At 48.1% G+C, this 14,029-nt stretch overlaps 1 protein-coding gene across 2 annotated transcripts in view; it reads right to left on the reverse strand.

Moving 5' to 3' along the window:
• Positions 1-2,504: 2,504 nt before the first annotated feature.
• Positions 2,505-14,029, reverse strand: part of setbp1 (SET binding protein 1) — a 44,661-nt gene continuing 33,136 nt past the window's right edge. Inside the window, exons 4-8 of one of the 2 annotated variants that reach the window (XM_062451077.1) lie at positions 12,492-13,476; positions 11,164-12,461; positions 10,873-11,080; positions 9,158-10,157; positions 2,505-6,001 (exon numbers count right to left, since the gene is read on the reverse strand). In XM_062451077.1, coding sequence (XP_062307061.1) covers positions 5,559-6,001; positions 9,158-10,157; positions 10,873-11,080; positions 11,164-12,461; positions 12,492-13,476 — 3,934 coding nt within the window. In that variant the 3' untranslated portion in view covers positions 2,505-5,558. Of the gene's footprint in view, positions 6,002-9,157; positions 10,158-10,872; positions 11,081-11,163; positions 13,477-14,029 lie in introns of both variants that reach the window. The other variant, XM_062451076.1, reaches the window with a different exon arrangement.

Here is a 14,029-nt window from a genome sequence, read left to right on the forward strand (position 1 = left end):
TCTATTACACTGTGTCTACATTGTGCTCCGTAAGTTTAAATATAAGCAAACTTTAACTTGTGTATTGCTTTAACTTTGCGTTAAACTGTTTGTACAATACAACTTCTAGTGAAATGACAAATAAAGCGAATATGTGTGTTAATGTGTGAAGCAATTGTCGAGGTGAGTAATTGTGTGATTTCAACATCTGCCAGGTTGCCGGTCTGCCAATGTTGCATTGACATCAAGTGGAAATCAGTCTCCTATGATGGACCAGACAAATTCTGTGTCCTTTCTTGTCCTGACCTGTCTGTTTTGTGATGATGTGCCAATCCTACGCTTCCCAGCCCTGTGGCTACCACTGCCTAAACTGATACACGCCAACTCAAAGGACTGATTTGGGACTTTTTTCCCCTTGTCTTCCTTGGGGTTTAGGTTGTTTTAGGGGAAATTCTATGGGTGAATGTGAATCCCTCAATGACACTGCTTGTAAAAAGGACTGTAAATACAATTGAATTTGAGAAAGTGTGTCCAATAGTGTTGTACAGTAGTTTGACTTCAGGAATAAAGTTGTAGTATGGTGTCAGGAGTATGGTTGTAGTATGACAGGAGTAAAGTTGTGTGACCTGAGGAGTATAGTTGTAGTAAGAGTTCATTGCAGTTAAGTGTGAAGCCTTTAAATGCCTGGCCTCTCCTGAAACATTTGGAACAGATTATCTCCATGGCCCTTGTAGAGGAGATGATGAGGGTGGAAAGAGGTGGAAAGGAAAGACAGAGATGAGGGGGCATAGAAGGGTGAAATATAGAGAGTAGGGTAGAGAGAAAGGGATAAGAATCTCCCTGCTAGCATCACTGTTAGCATCTCAGATTATCTCCCTGCTAGCACCTCTCAAATAGCATCTCCCTGCTAGCATCTCTACTGATGTGTGAATACATAGCACAAAATGGCATCAGCATTTCTGCTCTGTCATGTCTTGAAGGACTGTCTTGTGACATGATGTTGATGTAGTGATGTCTAAGCAGCACAGATGAGTCATACTGTCACCTTGGCAACTGTGGTCATTACCATAACAGAGCAGACTCCAGATATGACGAAGTGCCTGTCCTTAGCTGTGTATGGCTAGAGACCCAAATGACTCTCTGTATCTGAGAGGAAGCTGGAGATGGTCTACATTTTCAAGAAAGATTGCGCTGAACCTTGATGTTCTAGAGAAAACTGGGCTGGAACTGGGGTTTGGGCTTGTGATGAAGCTGAAGCTGGGCTAAGTGCTGTGGTTGGAGCTGGGACTGAGGTTTGGGCGGGTGTTAGTTAGGACTTTGGTTGGTGCTGGGGTTTGGGCTGGGGATAGAGATGGGACTGCGGCTGCAAGCTGTCAATTCATATCTCACCAGCAGAGGGCATCTATCTTATGATAGAGAAGTGAGAGGCATGGTACAAGGGGGCTAGACAAAGAGAGAAAATAAAGAGAGTGACAGTGAGAGAAATAGAGGAAGAGTCTGATAAATATCACATGTTACAGAGAGAACGAGAGGGGAATGACTCACTTACGCAACAAATAGTTAGTCTCAAGAAAGAAATCACTCAGACTAAATTGGCCCGGGAGGGAGAGACAGAGGCAAGGATGAAGGGATGAAGGGCTGGCAGCTAATGTCTTGTGGCTGAAAAGTAGCTGATTCACATCTGAAGGTATAAGTGTGTAAAAAGAAGGAACTAGTTTTGACAAATGGATATGTGTGGGTGTCATATTCTAACATGGATATCAGTCAGAGTCTGAAGCAGCTCATCTACCCAGGCACACTGAACTACTAAACATGATGCACATGTATACCTTGTGAGAGGGGATAAACACTTATTTTCTACCACTATATTTCTCTCACATATATGCACACACACACACAATAGCACATACATGCACGCACATACGCTTACTATGATGAACACATACCTTGTTGTACATGCATGTGTTCGCTGTGTTAGCCCTTTAGTAACTGCAGCATGGGATGGGCTGCAGGCTGCTCTCTAATTGGCTGAAGCTAGTGCCTCATCATTGGCTGCTGCAAACTAGTTAAATTCTTCTGTTACCATGGTAGCAGTGAACTGCCCAAATATGTCTCCAAGCATTCTGGTGTGGTACTGATGGAGCAGCTGGCACCAGTGATGTTACACATTAATCCTCCCTTCCTGATGGTGATGTGTGTTGCAGTTAAATCAGTCCCCTCAGATGTGCCACAATGCAGGTGGATATTATAGTATTATAGGAGTATTATAAACACCCAGCCTGGAGGAGACCAAAGGAGGAGCAGGAAAATGGGGAGGAGAAAGAAGAACAGGAAGAAGGGTAATAGGAAGAGCAGGAAGAGGGGGAGGAAGAAGAGCAGGAGGAGAAGGAGCAAAATGAGAAGGAATAGGAGGAGGAGAAAAAAGAGGAGGATGGGGGAAGCAGAAGGAGGACCAGCAGAAGGGAAAGGAGGACATCTCTGTGTTCACCACTGTATCTGAAGACACTTGGATGACATCATAAGCTTAATAAAGTCATTTATTATTTCACACGATGGGTCACATGACAAGGTCAAGGATGGTTGTTCTAGAAGTTCTCAGGGCTGTCAGCCTGAGGAACAAGCGTTTCTCTCCCGGGAAAGAGAAATGAAAAGAAAAACTATCTACAAGATCATGAAGAATAAACATGACCAAAAGCATGCCAACGGACATGGATATACATACATATATTGCAAGTATACGGTATGTGCTGAGGACATATATCTGTATATGAACTAATGCAGATACAAAATATATGTGTACATTTTAACACATACGGATATATGCATATGCATTCCCAAGTATTTACTTATTTCTATATGTCAAATATTTGCAGATTTTCATATTCATACAATGTACAAAATGCTTTATGAATCAAAAATTCATTACAAAAAAGAAACATATCAAACAATGTACAAGTTTTGCTCCAGCTTCAATTATAATTAAACTTTCCGTGTGTCTAAAATATTTATGCATACAATCAAATATCATGCAAAGAAAGGGGAACCAACTCTAATAAAAATATTCAAAGATTGAAACTCAAAATATGCCAACACAGGTGGAAGAGCTTACTTTGTGCTCTGTTAATGTACTGGTTTCCCCAAAGTTGACTGGGTGTGGTATGTGGTGATGACTGCTGACTTGGGGTCAGATCTGACCTTAAACCACTGACGGTGACTGTCAGGCAAACCGACCTTGGGTCAGAGGTTAGGGCCCAGCCTTACAGTGCAAATGTATAGTATACCAGCGCACTAGTATAGAACCAGTACACCAGTCTAATACCACTACACCAGTCCAGAACCAGTACATCAATAAAACCCAGTACACCAGTTTAATAATAGTACACCAGTCCAGGACCAAACCACCAGTCTAATACCGGTACACAAATCAAGAACCAGTACAGCAGTCTAGAGCAAGTACACCAGTCTAATACCAGTACACCAATCTTGAGACTGAACAGCAACCTATCAGACCATTATATTATCCATGCTGACAGTTGGCGTTCATTTGTTTATACATAGTTACATAGTATATTAAAACTGACCATTACTAATCTGCTTACTAACTGAATAAAAAACCCAAAATCTGAACATTAGCTAACTGAAAAACACATGTTCTTCTGTGTCCAGTATGAGCTGAGCTTTTCTAAGGGTGTTGAGCTGTGTTTTGAAGCAGTTTCCAAATGCAAGGCTGTTCTAAACGCACTATCTGCACTGTTTTACAGTTGCTAGTCTGATCCGGTCTATACTGGTTTGTACTGGTCTATACTGGCCTGGACTGGTCAGTTCTGAGACAGATCCAGCATGGCTGAGCCCAACCAGATCCGAGCAGGCCAGTGGACAATGGACACATTGCTACTATTTACAACAAACACATCAGATTAAGGCTGTACTGCAGAGCTGCAGCAACTAGAGATACAATGAAATGATAGTCACTTTCTGCACAGATTATTACAAATTATTACTGGTAATTTTCACTATTCTGGTTACATTAATTATTTCGTAGTCACTAAATAAGACCACTTATTTGTATTCATCAAAAAGGTGGACCTAAAACAGACACTCCTTATGAGGTCATATCCTGGCGTAGCCTGGTGCATAGCAAACAACATAAGACAGCATGGTTTCCACAACGACCTCCACTGGCACCCTCGGAGCGTACCTGTAGGGATGAGGATATGAGGAGTAGGGGTTGGTGTTTTTGGAGGGGGGCGGGACAGCTAGATACAGGGTTCTGTCAACAATCCTGATAAGGAGGTGCTATCTCCAACCATCTCTTGTGGTGACATGAAACACTAAAATAACCCAACGTAAGGCACAGGGGAAACGGGGGGAGGAAGTGGGGTGGGGGCTCTCACACTAAGACAGTTCCCAATGTAATACTGACTCAATGTTTGTATTCTTTCTGAAATACTGACTATTTGTGGCCACATCTGGCCCAGGGTCACAGAGGTCCCAACCAGGCCTGGAACAAGGTCTGGAAGTGCTGTGTTGGATTTTTGTAAGTGTCTGCTGTTTCATAGTGCATTAAACCAAGTTCCAGGTTCACCAAGATGGCCCCACATCCACTTTGCTGGTATAAAAAACATGAGCGAATGAACAAATGAATGAATTACTACATATATGTAGTTCATTCTGTTTGAAAACAAGCTTGTATTGCGTCACACCCCTGTCTGTTTTTTGGTTATGAAACAATGCACAACTGTCATGATCTAAGGTAGAACAGGTCTAAGGTAGAACTGGTCTGTCTCAGGTAATACAGGTCTAAGATAAAACAGGTCCGGTCTAAGGTAGAACAGGTCTAAGTTAGAACAGGTCCAAGATAGTACCGGTCTATGGTATAACAGGTCTAAGATAAAACAGGTCTGGTCTAAGGTAGAACAGGTCTACGGTAGAACAGCTCTATGGTTGAACAGGTATAAGGTAGAACTGGTCTGGTAAATATATGCCAGGTTACCTAGTTCCACTGAAAGATGACTGGTCACATGTCTCTATGTATAGCCAGCCCACTGCTATAGGCTGGAACAGGCTCACCCCTCCCTCCATCCCTTCTTCCCTCACTCAGTCCATCTCTCCCTTCATCCGTCCCTCCCTCTCTCAGTTCATTCATTCTTCATATTGCCTTGATGTTGGAGCCTAGGGCAGGAGTTGGGTGGAGGGATGAGGGATGGGGGGTGGAAGGATGAGGGGGGTGTGTGTAAGGGTGAGAGGTGGAGGTAAAGACATGGGCTGGGCCACAATCACACCCACTTATGAAATAAACGTCACCAACGTCAAAAAGAAGGAGCATACACAAGCTTGTAGGAGCTACAGATCTAGGGTACCATGGTAGAGGACCATAAGACATGAATTTATCCTGGAGTACCATACAATTTGGAGGACCAGACACAGCATCCTCTGGTCCTGTAATGCCTAGATAGCGAAACTTGTCCTTGGATAGCATCGGCCAGATCATACAGTACACTATGACAACCAAAAGGATTTAGCGTGGGGAGCCATTGGACGGTCCCACCATCTTGCTCCCTGAGATCTATGCTGCTTTCCTATTGGCTGGTGGGAGACCACAGCTCCTCCCTCCTGCGGCCCCTGCATTTCCCACCACCGGCCAGCGGGGATGCTACAGAGCGTGCTCGGTGCACCACCGTCTCAATGGCCGCCGAGATTGAGTCGTGATTGGAGAACTCGAGAGGCTGAGGGGCGGGGCCGGGCCTTGAACTCCGCCTCCCTGGCAGATCGACACACCTCTCAAGCACTGGCATCCCGAGGCTCCTCCCATCTCCCCTGTCTTCTTCCATCTGACTAGTGTGCTCAGACTCCTCCAGCGGCTGTTTCCGTGGACGACCAGGTCGCCTCTTGACAACGTTGTTTCCCGTCTTGGCTTGTCGCTGAAGCCGCTTGACGCGCAGGATCTTCTGGACGTGATCAAAGCTCCTCCTCACCTCCTTCTGGATCTCCTCCACCTCCCTCCGTTTGTACCTCCTCTTACCTGGAGAGGGGTGAGGGCAGTGGGTGTGTAGAAAGGAGGGGGGAGGAGATGAGATGAGGGGAGAGCAAAGCAGAGGAGGGGGAGCAGACAAGATGATGAAGGGGGCAAGGAGAGAAGGAGGAGGGAAAGAAGAGGAGGGGGAGGAAAGGAGAGGTGGAAGAGGAAAGGAGGGGCGAGGAGAGGAGTGGATGGGAGAAAAGGGGAGGGGTAAGGAGAGGAGAAGAGGGGGAGGAGAGGAAAGGAGCACATTTGTAATCAATTCATCATTCATTAATGCTATAAAAATCCATTCATCTAGTATGGAAGTGAAGAAGGAAAGCTGTCCTTCACAACCTGGGCTGAATCTGTCTCCTTGACTAGATCAGGATAAACAACTTCCTGCTCATTTACTCTATATTCATGTGGGCCATTCAGCCCCCAGCTGTCAATCACACACGCATACACACGCATGCACACGCATGCACACACACACCTCGTTCAACCATTACCATTACTTTCTGCATCTGGAGCACAGCCTGACAAACACATACACATACACAATCAAACAAAATGATGCATACCCACACACGCACACACCTTCCATAAATGAACTGAGAAGCAGTGAAAGGTTGAGCAAGAAAAACTGGAGCCATATTGTTCCCTTCAGGCTGGTGAACTTGATACTATTCCCTTTACCCTCTCACCCCTTCGGCCACCCTCGTTCCTCCCCTCATTCCTGTCTCCTTCATCCCTTCCTGCCACCTCATACCTCCCTGCCCCCTTATCCTTCCTTGCCACCCTCATCCCTCCCCTAATTAATCCCTGTCCCCCTCATTCCTCCCTGCCCCCCTCATCCTCCCCTGTCCCCCTCATTGCTCTCTTCATCCCTCTTTGGCCCCCTCTTCCCTCCCCACCCTAACCCTCTTTGACTCTCCATCTTCCCCTCTTACCTGTTACCCTTCACAGGCAGCTTACTGTCCCGTTGTCTCCTCTATCATCCTCTCAAATTTTCTTTCACTAGCTTTCTAAAATTGCTTATATCTTTTTTCTGTTCGTTCTCCCTTGTTTTCTCCCCCGCCCCCCCCTCTCTCTCTGGGCAAGGTTCCCAGGACTGAAATACTGCCAAAATCCAAAATGGAGAAAAAATCTGAAACACCCCTCAAATAATAAAACAAGTGAGTTTTCCTCCCTTAATCTCTCTCTCCTGTTTAGGTTGAGGTACAACCAAACAAAAGAACTAGCTAGAACTCTTTCACATAAAAGGTTCTGAAAAAATCCCAGAGGGTTCTTAAAAGGGTTTCATAGGGTTCTCGAACAGGCCTTACGTCCCCTACCTTCACACACACACACGCAACAGGCCTTACATCCTCTACCTTCACAAATAGAGTTTACGTTCTCCACTTTCACACCTTCCCACCCACCCAAACTGACACTCACACACCACTAAGTAGCAAGAATTTATGAGCTGCATACACAGAACATAAACCGATGACCTTCAGTGTTCCATGAGGCTGTTCTACAGCAGAGCTATACAATCTGCTGGTGACCAGCCCTGCGTGTGTGTATTTGAGAGGCTGGTTTGTGTGTGTGTGTGTATGTGTGTGGCTGGTGTGTGCATGTGACAGTGTTTGGGGAGTACATCCATGAGTGTGTGTATGTGCATGAGACAGTGAGTGTGTAAGTGCATGAGAGTGTGTGTGTGTGAGAGTATGTTTATGTGTCTCCTCATTAAATCAGTTAGAGGATGACCTGCTTTTATGCAAATGGTTGTGCTGTCTGCGGTGAGACCTCCTGATTAGTGGGAGTAAAAACACATGCTCACACACCCAAACACGTTTACACACATACTCTCACACACACACACATGCTCACACACTCATTTACATATACACGCATACACACACTCAGATATTGTCAGTATTTGGCAGGGAATTATTTAGAAACATTCAATCATATATCATATTCTATTTCTTATATTATGCTTTTCTGAGGCTCTGTACCTGTGTTTGTATGTATTTACGCGTGTATCTCGTGTGCATTGTATTTGTGCGTGTGTTTGTGTGTATCTGCACGTGTGTTGTGTGTGTATTGTTTTTGTGCGTGTGTTTGTCTGTATCTGTGTGTGTGTCTGTGTGAGTGTATTGTATTTGTGCGTGTGTTTGTGCATTTTAATTGGGCTGGGGATGTGAAGTGAAGCAGTAAGTCAAGCTGTAGCAGTGGAAGAGGCCGGGGGGGTGGGGGGGTAAGTGGGGGATATAAGTGGGAAACAGGCAGATAAAAAGAGGATGGCAGGTTTTGTGAGTACAGATAGGTTGAGAAAGTAAAGAGAAAGAGAGAGATTTAGATAAAGGAACATGAGGGAAAGAGGCGGTAAAGCACGGGAAAAAAAGAAAAGGGCCACATACGAATGGGCAGTCTGTATGAGTCATCCCCCCCTAGGTCCCCTGGGGTGGGAGCTGTATTCTAACTGAGCCCCTGGTCTCTCCTCCCCTCCAGTGGTCTAGGCCCCGTCATTAAGCCGCTGGCTGGAAGCCAGCTCCTCTAGCAGGCAGGCCTTTTACAGCCTGTCTGGAGGACATCAATCACCCTGCAGGAATAATATATCTCTGGCTCAGCCTCTGGCATGAGAGGAGGAAGGGGAGGTATGGGAGAGATTGGTGAATTATAGTCGTCTCCATCCATGCATTACGTTTTCTCTTTCTCTGCCAGATGTGATCCCAGACTGCAATATACAGAATGTACCCAAACACACTCCAGCAAAGCTACTCTCCCCCTGTACATACATGTACCTGTTTTTTATATGACGTGCATGAAAATACTTCTGCATTTGTCCATTCAGTATGTGTATCTGTATTTGCACTGTATATGTGCATACATATATTCATTTATATGTGTTCAGCTGCCTGTGAGTGAGTAAGTGAGTGAGTGAGTGAGTGAGTGAATGAGTGAGTCAGTCAGTCAGTCAGTCAGTCAGTCAGTCAGTCAGTGAGATTGATTGATTGAATGAGTGAGAAAGGGAGTCTTACATTCCATAGTACCTATGGTACCTGTAGGTGAGTGAATGAGTGAGGCCTTGTATAATCATGATAAACAGCCTGTGAGTGAGTTAGAGAGAGTTGTATTACCATGGTACCCTCTTTGTGAGTGAATGAGCAAAGCATTGTCATGGTAGCCTACCTGTGAGTGAGCTGCAATCAGACATGGGACCTTCTGCCTTCCTGGCGTTTTTGAATGACATCATCCCCTCCTCTCCAAACACCGCCAGTCCCCTCCTCTGACTCCGCCCACTGACTGCCTCTTCGTGTGAATCAGAGAACAGCTCAGAGGCTCGTTGTGATTGGCCATGGTAGTTGGTCAGGAAGCTGCTCATTGGCTGCCCTAACTGGTGTGAGTGGAAATGGGCCTCAGCTAGAGAGAGAGCCCTCTCTGACCTGGAAACACCCCTCTGTTTCTCCACAAACACAGAGGAGCTCTGATTGGCTATCTCCCGCCTGTCACTCAGCAGGGTCCCGCTGAAGATCCCGCCCAGCTCCTTCCTGTCTCTGGCCGAGAGGAGGGGCTCCTCTTTGTGCTTGTGCTTGTGCTTGTGTTTCCTCTTGTGGAGGCGAACCCCTCCCAGCCCCACTGCTCTAGAGCTACCTCCACTTCCCCCTGCCCCCAGGGAGCCCCGGGCCCCCTCCGCCCGACCAGAAACACCTTGGAGTGGGGCGCTGGAGACTCGCATCTTGGCCCCAGCCTGGATCTTGGCGTGGCCCCCAGGGTGAAAGGCTTTGGGAGGGGGGCCGGCCGGCCTCATGAAGGGCGAGGGTGGTGCTGGCCCCAGGGTGTGGGTGGGCAGGTAGAGAGGGGGGGCGTGAGGGGAGTAGTACCCCAGGCTCAGAGGGGGGGGGTAAGGCATGGCATAGGGAGCTGCATAGTAATTCCCCCCACCCAGCGGAAAGCCATAGCCCTGGACTAAAGGCAGCTTGGCCGGGATTGGCTGGCTGATCTTGGCGGGGCGGCCACGCCTCCTCTTGGCTTTGAGTTGGGCGCTCCGGCGCAGGTAGGGGGTGGAGTCGCAGGCATAGGGGTGAAAGGTCAGAGGGTAGTAGTGGTGGAAGATAGAGGGGTAAGACTGCTGAGAGTAGCAGGTTGAGCGTCGATGAGACACGCGCAGCTGCTGCATCTTCACCATCACCTACCACACAGAAATACACACAATTAGATAGATGCACACACCACGACACATACTCAGATCCACATACACACCTACACACTTAGATATACACACAATTTGATACACAGACACACCGACAGACACACACTCAGTTACAAACACACACATCAAAATACACACACACACACTGATACACACACACTTAAACACACAGACACACACACTTATATACGCACATACACTTAAACACAAACACTCTGATAGACACACACAACTAAGCACACAGAAACACACACCTAAACATTCAGACACACACATAAACACTTGGATACAAATGCACACCTGAACACGTTAAAGGCAGGATCGGTACGTTTTGCAAACCTAGCCATTTTGGTTTGAGTTTGAAAAGATTCACCCCCTCCCTTCAAATCCACTCCCCCAAAACACATGACCTCACATGAACATATGTCTGACACTGCCGTAAGTAGACAGACAGACAAGTACCCCGACCAATCATTAAGTTTGGTCTAAACTAAATGATTGGTCGTGTTTATTACAGCCACCGATTTATAACATTTTACAGTTAAACCTTTTGATGTATTGGTTGCTTATCAGGATGGGAAGTTTGTCTCAGCAAATATGTGTTTCAACATTACCAACCCTGCCTTTAAACCCTTAATTGACTGGATAGCATAACAGAAAAGCGAAGTTCTGGTCTGATAAGTTTTTGGCTGACCTCTTCGAGCTCAGACAGGAAGTGCAGGTGGTCACGACTCTGCAGGCACTTCCTCTTCCTACGGTGGTGTTTCTGCTTCTTCTCTTGCTGCGACAGGAAACTGTCCACCACTGCCACCTGCCTCTCACAGCGCCCTCTGCTGGCTCGGCTGGACGCCTCCAGAACTGCAGCCTCTGCAGCATCCAGGCCACACAGGTCAAAGGAGTACCTGTAACAATGTTAGCACAGGGTCACCACCACACGCACACTCCTACAAATCAACCAGATAGGCGAACCGCCGGCAGTGCCTACCTGCGTCTGGAAGCAGGGCCTTTCTCAGTCTGGTCGGACGTGCTGTTGTTGTCCGTGCCGATACCACTGTCGCTGGGGATTGTCTCCTCGCTGTGCGATTCACTGATGGGAGACAGCGTCACCTCCTTGGCTGATGCCCCCTCTGTTAGATGGGAGGGTGAGTGGGCCAGCAGGCGGGGTGGGGACAGCTTCCAGCCCAGCAGAGCCCCCCTGCCCGAGGGCTTTGAGGGTAGGGCCGAGACAGGCTGCAGGCTGGGCATGGAGGCCTCATAAAGGCCTGGCCGGAAAGAGGGTGGGCGAGAATTGGTGGGTGGGGTGGAAGGCACTAGGAGGTTGTCATAGGTACTGGCTCTGGGAGGGTTAGCCTGGGCCTGGGCCCGGGGCTTCCTACCTCTCTTTTTGCCAATGTAGATGGTTCCTCTCTTGCTAACGTTGATCTGCTTGCCCAGACGGGCCTCGATGCTGGAGGCCACGGCTGTCATAGCCGACGTGACTGGAGCCGAGGATGACTTCAGCACCAGGCTGCCATTATGTGAGGAGCCTGACAGGATCTCGTTGAGGATGCTCTGCACCTTACCCAGCTTCAGCCTCTTCACCTGCCTGGCATGGCCCCCCCTCCCGCGGGGCAGCCGCAGACCATTAGGGTTGGCACTAGAGGACGGAATTTGGGCTAGTGATGTTAGTGAGTGGGTCTTCCGTCCACGGCCCAGCCCTGCGTTGAAGTGGCAGTGAGGTGGGCTTGGGGGGCAGGTTGAGGTGCCTTCATGGATCGTTTCTACTGTTAGGAGGGGCTGTTTTTTGGGGCGTCCTCGTTTCCTCTTCGGTGGGGGATGGACGGTCAGGCTGTCGGTGTTAGTGTACAAGGGGCTGGAGGGGGTGATGGGGAAGGCTGAGGGGGGGTCAGACAAGGCAGAGGGAGGGTCAATACTGTCCCGGGGACTGAGGCTGGGAGGACTCCTCGCCTTCAGATAGGACCACCTATCTTTTTCCTTAGTTGGCCTTAGAGTAGGGGTGGGGCTGGGCCTGGAGATTGTGTTAAGGGTGGCCCTTGGGTTGGGACTAAGGCTAAGGTTGGGACTGAGATTGGGGCTAAGGTTGGGCCTGGGATTGGGGCTGAGGCTTATGTTGGGTCTGGGACTGGGGCTAAGGTTGGGCCTGGGTTTTGGCATTGGACTGGGGCTAAGGTTGGGCCTGGGTCTGGGACTAGGGTTGGGTGTATGATTGGGTCTGGGACTAGGGTTGCGTGTAGGATTGGGGCTGAGACTAAGGTTGGGCCGGGGTCTGGGAATAGGGCTAAGGTTGGGCCTGGGTTTGGGACTAGGACTAAGGTTAGGCCTGGGTTTAGGACTAGCACTAAGGTTGGGCCTGGGATTGGGGCTGGGGGTAAGGTTGGGTCCGGGACTGGAGCTAAGGTAAGGTCTTTGCCTGGGACTAAGATTGGGTCTAGGTTTGGGACTTGGACTTAGGTTAGGTCTGGGTCCGGGGCTGGGGCTTAGGTTGGGGCTGGATCCAGGGCTGAGGCTAAGGTTTGTCTTGGGACTGGGGCTGAAACTGGGCCTAAGCCTGGGACTGAGATTGGATCTCGGCCTGGGACTAAGGCTGGCACTGGGGTTGAGGCTAGACAGAGTGGGGTTGGAGCTAGGCAGAGTGGGGTTGGAACTAGGCAGATTGGGGTTGGGGAAAGGCAGAGTGGGATTGGAGCTAGGCAGAGTGGGGTTGGGTTCATAGCTGGTCCTAGGGCGGACAGCAAAGTTTTTCTTCTTGCTTTGGCTCAAGACTGGTTCCACCCTCTTTCTCTCTCTTCTCTCTGTTCTATCACCATTCCCTCCTCTACCTGCCCTCTCTTCATCCAGCTCAGCTAGTTTTATGAGACCAGATTCACGTTTTCTGGCAACCATTTTGGATGCCACTTTGGGGTCAGGGGGCCCTTGGGGGCACTTCTCAGGGATTTCCGCATCCAGCAGCTGCTCTGATTGGTCCTCCAGGGAAAATGACTCCTGGAAAGCCTTCCTTATTCTCTTCTTCTTTCCTTTTCCCTCCTCCGTTAGCATGGGCATCTCTCTGTCATCCTCTTCTCCTCTCCTGCCCATGTTGCTCTTCTCCTCCCTCTCTTCCAGTAGCAGCTGTTGGGTCTCCGCTCTCCATTCCCTCTGCTTCTCTTCTGCATCCTGCAGTCCCTCACCTCTTTCTATCTGCTTCACCCACAGCTCGGCATTGTGGGTATTACCCAGCACCCTCTGGGAGTCCTTCCTGCCATATTTCCTCTTGATGTTCCCGAAGAGCTGCTCGCTAACCTCCTGCAGACCCCTCCCCCTGTAGAGAGAGACAGAGAGAGCAAATTATTACTAAAAACTAACTAAGTAATTATTAAAGTAACAAATGTATTGCTGCTGGTAAGACAATCGACAAAGGAAATCTAATATTAATATTAATTCTAAAAATCGAATTATACATGCATGATGAAAGTGAACAATGTAGCCTACACAATTCACAACACCGTCATAGGCCGTGAAACGTTCTGAAGTACTTGAGTATGTTTAGTATCTTTCGATATGTCCTGTTTAAGGACTGTGTGATCATCTAGCTATATGTAGGCAAGCATGTTCATGTTTTTCTGTTGCTGGTATGTGCTAAACATGCAGAGAATTGACAGCCATGCGTTTGTATGCCTTTAGCCAAACGGATGCTATGTTAGCTAGCTAGTGCAGTTGCAATGCTGATGTCCAGAATATGGTTGGGAGTGGAATTAACCAGCTATTGTTCCCATTGCTAAATCTTTCAAGGGGATTTTCTCCGCTACTTGATTTCAGAGGTACCAACATTTAAATAAGCATATCTCCTTAATATCTTTTCTGATTTCAATGTA

Source organism: Osmerus eperlanus, chromosome 25, assembly GCF_963692335.1.
Source record: "Osmerus eperlanus chromosome 25, fOsmEpe2.1, whole genome shotgun sequence".
Taxonomy (NCBI): domain Eukaryota; kingdom Metazoa; phylum Chordata; class Actinopteri; order Osmeriformes; family Osmeridae; genus Osmerus; species Osmerus eperlanus.